Here is a 9197-nt window from a genome sequence, read left to right on the forward strand (position 1 = left end):
GTGGCAGGCATTTGCACAGTAGGCTAGGTAAGACAAACTATAGTCATCTGTAGTAAGGTTTTATGGCCTTCAGTGGGATGAAATCTAGAGTTACAGTAAGTCCAATCGAGGACGGTGTGAAGGCAGGTGTGGTGAGACACGAGGACCCTGAGATGAGGGGCACGTGGGCACGTGTAAAGGGGGTGGACTTCTAAATAGACAGGGAAGGTAACTCACAATGACTCCATGACTCCTGACTGAGGCAGCAATACTAGAACTAGAAAAATGATCCTCTTACTCCAGACTGGAGCCTGATTTTTGTGTAGAATATCATTCATAATTGATAGAAGGGTGACAAGTTGGGGACAGATATGGTTTTCCTCTCGTCTTAAGAGTGTTTTTCAGATGTGGTTGGTAAACAGGCTAAATTAGTGAGGCTACTTATTATACATAGATATCTGTAGGCCACCTTCTAGACCTGCATAAACAATTTCTGAGTCTTTGATAAATCTCCACACTGTCTTAAACACAGCAGTGTGTTTAACAATAGCTCCCCTGCTCTCTACCTTTTATGATCCAGAGTCATGTTTATCTTTAAGGTGAACACGTGTGAGACGATGAATCAGTTTGGTCATAGTCGTAGAGTTCTAGAGCCCACATGAAGGTGCCTGATGAGATCACGCTAGCTCAGCAGCCTTACATTGTGAAAGAGAAAGCTGACGGCAAGTGAGTGTCCAGTAGCTTTATAACCTTTAGTTCATAATGCATAAGGTATTTTATGAATTATAGGTTAGAAATTATGTTGTACATGGTTTAGTGTTGTTTTCTTAAACCTATTTTGAAGTCCCTGTTCTTCTAATAGATATATTTAGGCCTTTCACAATTAATGTTCCCAGTTATAATATGGCTGGGTTTAAATTTCTTGTTACTTTTTTTCTACCTATGGATCCTATCTCTATTTTACTCCCTTTATCTTTTCCCCCTCCTTTCATTTGTGTTGTTTATGGACTTTATTTTTTATTCACCCTTGATTTTAAAAGTAATGGTTGCTTTCAAGTTTTTAATCTGGGTGTGTTTTACTACAGCTGTGACTGATGTCATGTAGTATCTCTTCATGCGGCAGTTTGCAGAAGCATGCTCTATGCTTTTCTAGTCTTCTGACTTGTATGTTTGTGTATATATTATACTGCTTATTACTCATTTTACTGTATATATTTTTGCTTTACCTTTCAAAGCTAATAGCCATTTATTTATTTATTTTTGGTTTTTCGAGACAGGGTTTTTGTGTAGCCATAGCTGTCCTAAAACTCGCTCTGTAGACCAGGCTGGCCTCAAACTCACAGAGATCCACCTGCCACTGCCTCCTGAGTGCTGGATTAAAGGTGTGCGCCACCACCACCCGGCTTAGCCTTTTTCTTCACACCGTTTCTGATACTCCTTATTCCTTTGTGTAGATGTAGGTTCTCGTCCTCTACTGAATGTCTGCTGACGTCACCCTTTGCACGTCTGCAGAAGCCTGTAGTTGAAAGGTTTCTGGCTGTTGGGTATGGAGTGCTAGACTGACCTTACTTTCTTTTTCAAAAAAGATTTCTATTTATCTTTTTATCTATTTATGTTTTGTCTGCATGTATATATGTGCACCACGTGTATGCAGTGCTGGCAGAGTCCAGAAGAGAGCATCAGATTACCTGGAACTGGAGTTAGAAGCTAACATGGTCTCTGTAAAGTCCCGACAAAGATCAGCCCCTGATCTTTGTTGGGACTTTAAAGTTGCTGCTCTACTGACTTCTATAGAAGCCTATGGAAGTCTTGTTCTGTTTTATACGTAAAATGAGTCAGCTCTAGTGTAAAAGGTTCTGTGACTGGTGGTAAGCAGTTTTATTGTAGATAGGTGCATTTTTCTTCATGGTTTTTCAAATAGCATTGGTTCATTGACTCCTTTGGGCCTATGCATTAATAGTTTTCATCAAATTGAGTTTTTATGGGGTTCATCATTTCTTCAAATATTCTTATATCCCCCTTCCTTTGCAGACTTCAAATGTATGCACATTAGAATGCCTGACATTTTCCTGTGGCTGAGTGATACTCTATTCTGCTATTGTTTTGTTCCTTCCCCCTCATCCCCAGGGTTTCTCTGTGGTTTTGGAGCCTGTCCTGGAACTCACTCTGGTAGACCAGGCTGGCCTTGAACTCACAGAGCTCTGCCTGCTTCTGCCCCCTGAGTGCTGGGATTAAAGGCGTGCGCCACCACTGTCTGGCTTTTCTTTCAAATTTTTAATGCTATTTCTTCATGTTCCCTGTTCATTTGTTTTATATATTCTGTTGATCAAACCTAGTGTATTTTTTTTCCCTCACTCGAAAGTCAGGGGCTTTTGAGTATTTATATTCCTTCCCTCCTGTGCCGTCCTGATGCTTCTAGGTGTGCACTGCAGGCCGTCCATGTGCTCTTTGCAGCTGCAGTACAGTTATTGTCTGTGTCCTTGTCTACTAGTCCTGCCGTCTTGATTAATTGTGAGTGGTGCTGCTGTTGAATTTGTCTGTTTACACTTTGTTTCCATATCTATTTGTTGTTTTTGTTGTTGTATACTATATCGGGGACTAGCCTCGACAAAAATAAGGGCGTGGAGATTTAGATACATAGTAAAGAATATAACGATGCGAATGAAACTAATAAAACAGAGAAACATATAGGATAGTATCGGGAGGGAATTCCAGTAAGTACTGGAAATTTGCCCACGTTTAATTTCCAACTACTTAAAATACTCTGACCCCAAAAGGTAAGAGTGGGACAAAAGACTGCATTAACATGATATGGGAAATGAACATGCTCATTGAAAGTCACGGACTACATTCAGAGTTAAACATTCTGTAGCTAGAACCAAACAAGTCACACTTGTACCCTAAACCAAAACATTCTGTAGGCAAACCACTCCCTGGGTAGAATCCCAAGTTTTCTCCGTAAAGGGAACTGGAACTTACTTGGATCCTTAGACTCTTGTTTGAGGTAGGAACAGATCTTCTCTATTCCTGGAGCACAAGGTCTACAATTAGCCACACCTGTTGACAGGAGCCGGCTTTCCCTCTGTGCTGTGACAATAAACAGCCTCCTTACTACAGAACTCTCTGCTCAACACCTACGTGGGGTTTTTGAGGTAGAAGCACAAGAGCCTTGTAAGTTCCTACTCTCTGACCTTTGGTCTCCTAGAAATAGGCTCATATTTCGGGCCTCCGTAATACTAGACATCGAAGGTGTTGCCCTTGAGGGCCACGTCTGTTTTTGCAGTCGCTTCTGTCACTCTGGGAATCGCACTTCAGAGCCTGACCCTTGCGTGAGCACGAGAGCAGCCCTCGGTGTCAGACTTGGCTCCTCCGAGGCTGCTTGTGATCCTGTGGGTCGGGGTTATTTTTTCACTGTAGTGATGGAGACATGGACTTTTTGATAGAGATCTGTCCCCCTGATCTCATAGTTATTCCTTGGACCCTTACATGTATGTAGTTCCAGTGTTCATCTAAAGACTCAGTGGACCTTCTGAGATGGATGTGTGATGGTTCAGGGGCTGAGGCAGAATTGTGAGTGGAGAGTCCACGTGAACCTGTTTTAGAAACTCAAGAGGAAGAGGACCAACCCTCTGAAGCCCTCCCCTAAGGTGTTCAGTCCTGCAAAGTTTGCAGCTTTGGCCTCCCTGGATTATCAATTCAATCTGCCAGGATGTTTGAGGATCTGTCTGGTGTGGCGAGACCTGTTTTTCCAGGCAGTCGACTGCGGCAGAATGGGGCTAATCTCATTTGTTTCATTAACCACCTAGTTTATGAGAATAAATTTGGTTATTGTTCTCATCTTTCCTAGAAGTGGAAGGGCATGTTTAAGTGGTTTACTTTTTTTTTTTTAAGAAAAGATTTTTACTTTAACAAGTTAAAATAGTCTTCTGTATTCACTTTAATAGTATTCCATGGGAATATTGTTTAGCGAGTTTTACAGGATAGGCCCATGCTGCACACTCATTTAAGGCATTTAAAAATCCTTTTTAAATAAGCAATAACATTGGGGGGACTTGATTGGGAACTCAATCTTTTGTATTATTAAAGTAATATCTAGGAGAAGTTTTTATAAGATTTTCCTTTTGACTAGATATATATGTATATATGTATGAGATATATATGTATGTATGTGTGTATATGAATGAGATGGAAAGGCAGTGACAGGCACTGATGAGAAAAGGCAATTACTAGAGCAAGGGGCAGAAGTGCCATAAAGTAAGAATAGGAAAAAAAAAATTGCTGTGACCTTGGGTAGATGCCTCTAATTCTAGTGCTTGGGAGCTTGAGTCAGGAGGAGTGGATGTTTGAGGCTAGCCTAAGCTGTGCTGTGAGTCCCAGGTCAGACTGGCTGCATAGTGAGATCCTGTCCACAGACAGACAGTCAAAGTTCTTAGGGTTTTGGAAATGCCCTGGAACCTATTAGATGGAATTAGCGCCAGGCTTCCCTGCCGGCCTCATTCTGTTGGCCACTCCTGAACTTTAACCTATGTTTCCTGTTGACCACTTACTTCCTGTGTAACCGTGTCCCAGTTCTTTTCTTTCCTTTTATGTGTACAGGTGTTTTGCCTGCATCACATGTCTGGCATGGCAGTGGCCAGCAGAGGGCGTCAGGTCCCCTGGGACTGCAGTGCAGACAGCTGAGCTACCACAGTAGTGCCCGGAAGTGAGCCTGTGCCCTCTGGAAGAGCAGCAGTGGCTAGGAAACCACCGCGCCCTCTCTCCAGTCCCTCTTCTTTCCTTTCTCCTTCATCATGACAGGATCTTCCTGTGCATCCTAGGGTGGCCTGCTGCTCAGTACATAGCCTGTGTAGGCTTTAAACTCGGTGTGATCTCCTGCTTCCGAGTGCTGTGATTACGTGTGCACCACCATACCCAGCTTCTCTTAACTATTAAAAAGAAAAATTAAAATATAAAATTTTAAAGTATTTTTGCTGGACATGGTGGCACAGACTTCCAGCACTCAAGAAGCAGAGATGGTGGATCTCTGAGTTCTAGGCCGGCCAGGACTACATCGGAAGACCCTGTGTGCTAATTTGCTTCCTATTTCTGTGATAAACACCATGGCCAAAAGCATTTGTTTATTCATTCATTAATTCGTTTCTCTGTTTACCTATGTATTTATTATGGCTGAAGGGTTTATTTAGCTTACATATCCTGATCACGGTCCGTCTTTGGAATTGGGGGTGGCGCTCCAGTAGGAGCAGAGCACCACCCATGAAGGGAAGCTGCTTGCCAACAACTCGCTCTCGGGTCCGTATTCAGCTTCTTTTCCTACATCTCCCAAGACCACCTGGCCAGGGTTGGCACCCACCTGGTGCTCACAGAGTTGCCCACAGGACAGTCTGATGGCGACAGTTCCTCACTTGACATTCCCTCTTCCCAAATCACACTGCTGTGTCACACCAGCACACCCTTCTCAGTTCACACTGCTGTGTCACACCAGCACACCCTCCTTCATCATAACCCTGCTGTGTCACACCAGCACACCCTTCTCAGTTCACACTGCTGTGTCACACCAGCACACCCTTCATCATAACCCTGCTGTGTCACACCAGCACACCCTTCTCAGTTCACACTGCTGTGTCACACCAGCACACCCTTCTCAGTTCACACTGCTGTGTCACACCAGCACACCCTCCTTCATCATAACACTGCTGTGTCACACCAGCACACCCTTCTCAAGCAGCAGCAGCGCTCACTTTGCCCGTGACTGTTGGTCCAGTTGGTTGTTCACAGCCGCAGTTCTGGAGAGCACATCTGAATAGCCTCGCTTCCCTACGCCCCTTCCTCCTCAGTCATCAAACAGTGGAGAAATGCCCTTGTCAGGTGGCCTGAGTTGACGAACTCAGCAAACATAATGGACATCTCCCACTCTTACCTTCCTCTCTGGGCGCTCAGAACTCTTTAGTCCTCCCTCTGAGCTCTTGGCTGAGTCTTCCCCTCCAACTGCTGTGGCAGATCTGCCTTGGGCTGTGCATACGTGTAACCATCATGGTTGTCTTAACAGACTCTTCTCAACAGAATGTCAGTTCTTAGAAAGCAAGCATTTTCATGACTGCTTCCCCAACACAAGTCAAGTAGTTGACACAGTAGTATTTAATATTTGTTTAATGAATATAAATACTAATTATAGTTTTTAGTTCTTTTCCAGTAAGTGAAGTCAGACACTTTTCAGCTTTGGTGTCTTTATTATAGAATGGACTAAGTCAGTGTTTGCTTTTTCACAAGCTATTCTCACTGAGCATGTAATTTACATATTTATTTGTTTGATCTCACTCTGTAGCCCTGGCTGTCCTGGACCCCACTCTGTAGACCAGTCTGGCCTGGAATTCACAGAGATCTACCTGCCCCAGCCTCCCAAATTTGGGATTAAAGACATATGTCACCCACCTGATAACATGTAAATTCTTGATACTGAGTTTGTCTCACCACTGGCTGTATGCTGCTGGGGGCTGTTAGAAGTGTGGGTGGAGGAGGACAGCGGCTAGCGCTGGGCTGATCTGAAGATGTCTTACAGTTCTCTGTACCGCTCCGGAAGCACATACTGCTCCAGCAGGCAGGGTGCGTTCCCATTCAGTGTTATAAGGAGTGTTTGTGATGTCTCTGCTAGTTGGTGTGGATGACTGCAGCTCAGAGTCTGACGTGATTATTCTACCTTCAGCCCTGGACTTCGTCTCACAGGATGAAATGTTGACACCGCTGGGGAGGCTGGACAAGTATGCTGCAAGTGAGAACGTGTTTAACAGGTGTGTGTGTTCTTCCTTAGCATGTAAGGGAAGAAAGGGGCTCGCCTCAGCAAGGATATAAAATTATCCATCCCAGAGGAAATGCCAGGTAGCAGTCAGTGTCCCCAAGTTTACAGCTTGATCTCTATTGTTCATTGTCCTTTACAGCTTTTTGTTTGTTGTTGGGCTAATTTTGTTATTCATTTAATTGCTTGTTAGGGAGTGTGTTGCTCCTCCACCCAATGACATGATGCACTTTGTGTGTCCCAGGGCCCAGAACACAGCAGTGACCGAGAGCTAGAGCCTTCCTGCTGCAGTCTGCTGAGGCTGAGTCTCTGCAGCAGATTTTCACTGTATATTAAAAAAAAAACTCATGCTAGTAAAACATTTAATATAATGAAGAATGAATATATTTTACTGTTAACTGTAGATAAGAGGATAATTGAAATGAAAATTCAGTGACTACAAATTTCCCTAATTATTTGGATAAAGGTTTAAAAAGCTGATAATAATCTTATTTGTAAAATCGGTACAATTTTTTGCTACCTAGGAATTACGAGTTTAGTATGTGACTTGCAATAAGAAAAGTTGTCTTTATGAAACATAAGGTTTCTGTATTTTAAACTTCTATTATGTATCGAAAGCATTGAACTCCATGGATTTCTTTCTGTGTAGACAAATGGTGGCCCGGAGTCTGCTGGATACACTGAGGGAAGTCTGCGATGATGAAGGAGACTGTGTTGCTGTTTTGGAAAGAATTGGCAGATTAGCGGATGACTCGGGTATGTGTCCACACAGAGAACAGGAATGTGTTGTTACTTCTAACCCTGTTGGAGAGATTACCATGGTAAGAGAGTTCTTTAAGATTTCCTGAGACTTGGCAAGTGACCCACACCTGTAATCCCAGCACTCTGGAAAACCTTGAGTTCAGAGCTGTCCTTTGCTACATCGGGAGACCCTATCTCAGAAAAAAAATTTTTAAAGAAATTATTAAACCCACTAGTCATAGGGGGGAAAAAGATCAGTTTATAGTGCCACCATGTCGTCTTCTAGTCATTATTTGTAAGATGAAAATTGACGGGGGAGAGCTCTCTTAGGAAAGAGGTAAACCTAAGTGCGGCATGGCGGTTCACGAGGAAGGGGGAACTTGATGTGAACATTTGATAATAATGATGTGATGTTACTTAAGAGCTTTTGATTGTGGTAAAATGAACACAATGTAGAGTGTGACATTTTAAGACAAGTGTGTGTGGTGTGTGCCTGCAAAGGCCAGAGGAGGAGACCAGCTGTCCTGCTGTGTGACTCTGCCTTACTCCCTTGAGACAGGTTTCTCACTGGACCTGGAGCTTGCTGTGTGGCTAGGATGGCTGCCCAGCAAGTTCCCAGGATCTGCCTGTCTCCTCTCCTCTGGGTGCTGGGCCGCAGAGTCACACCACTTTCACGGGAGTGCTGATGGTTGGTGGTCTGGGGCCCGTGTCTGCACAGCAGGCACTCACCCTTCGAGCTGTCTCCCCAGCCCCAATAGCAAGTTTTAAGTACATATTTATACTTGAATTTACAAGTAATCCAAAAATAAATGTGAAAAATCTCTTTTTCCTTAAGTCTTTATTAAAATGTTTTTAATTTCTCACAAACTCTTTGGCTTCTCAACAAGACTCATTTTTTAAATGAACTAATCATTTAATAAACTTAAAGTTTTAAGGTAAAAATTTTAATTGTATTTTCAGAGTGGAAAGAATATTTCTAAGTGTGCTATTTTATCTTTTCATACAATTGTTCTTGTGTTTGCTTACTCTGAAGTGGCCTTAGAAAGGTCTAGTAAACTATCATTTTGTAGTTTTTGTTTAAGTTCTTTAGTCACGTGACAGGTGTGTTAGATTTGTTGGGCTGACACAGTACAGGAGGGAGAGGTCATATTTGAGGAAACCAAGGGTAGAAGCCAGAAAAGTTGAAGATGGCAGTCTTGGTCACAGGTGTGGGGGTGGAGGCCATGAAGGCTGGTTTATAACAGGTGAGCAGTGTGAACTGGCTCAAGAGATGTGGGGACAGGAAGACTAATTGAGAGGTCATACTGATTGTTACAAAGATGAATGGTTGGACAAAACTTGAAGTGCCTGGAGCCATTCTAAAGTGACTTCCAGGAGTGAGAGCTGGGCACGCTTAGTTTGACTCTGAGTTTCCCTGGTTGGGCTAGCCTGACTGCGTGTCAAAGAAAGAGGCTGTGTGGAGCTGCAGGGGGCTTCCTGTGGAGAAATTAGCTCGGCTGGTTTTGTCTCTGTTTCTTCCTTTTAAAAGCGCTCTCCATGTAGAGCTCTAGTTTTATTGTACTGTGTTTTGGTGCAAATGGATTCTACTCAAATTTGCCATTTTTCTTGAATTTGAGGGTATCTGTCAGGAAATTTCAACCATTAATTTTTTTTTTTTTTTTTTTTTTTTTTTTTTTTTTTTTTTTTT

At 43.0% G+C, this 9197-nt stretch overlaps 1 protein-coding gene across 4 annotated transcripts in view; it reads left to right on the forward strand.

Annotated features, from left to right (window-relative positions):
• The window catches only part of Ppp4r1 (protein phosphatase 4 regulatory subunit 1), a 54283-nt gene that overhangs the window by 11822 nt on the left and 33264 nt on the right, over nucleotides 1-9197 (forward strand). For 3 of the 4 annotated variants that reach the window (XM_050153519.1, XM_050153518.1, XM_050153520.1), the window contains 2 exons: nucleotides 6680-6764; nucleotides 7419-7525. In XM_050153519.1, coding sequence (XP_050009476.1) covers nucleotides 6706-6764; nucleotides 7419-7525 — 166 coding nt within the window. In that variant the 5' untranslated portion in view covers nucleotides 6680-6705. Of the gene's footprint in view, nucleotides 1-6628; nucleotides 6765-7418; nucleotides 7526-9197 lie in introns of all 4 variants that reach the window. The other variant, XM_050153517.1, reaches the window with a different exon arrangement.

This window comes from Alexandromys fortis, unplaced genomic scaffold (genome assembly GCF_014885135.2).
Source record: "Alexandromys fortis isolate MF-2015 unplaced genomic scaffold, M_Fortis_MF-2015_v1.1 scaffold_61, whole genome shotgun sequence".
Lineage (NCBI taxonomy): Eukaryota > Metazoa > Chordata > Mammalia > Rodentia > Cricetidae > Alexandromys > Alexandromys fortis.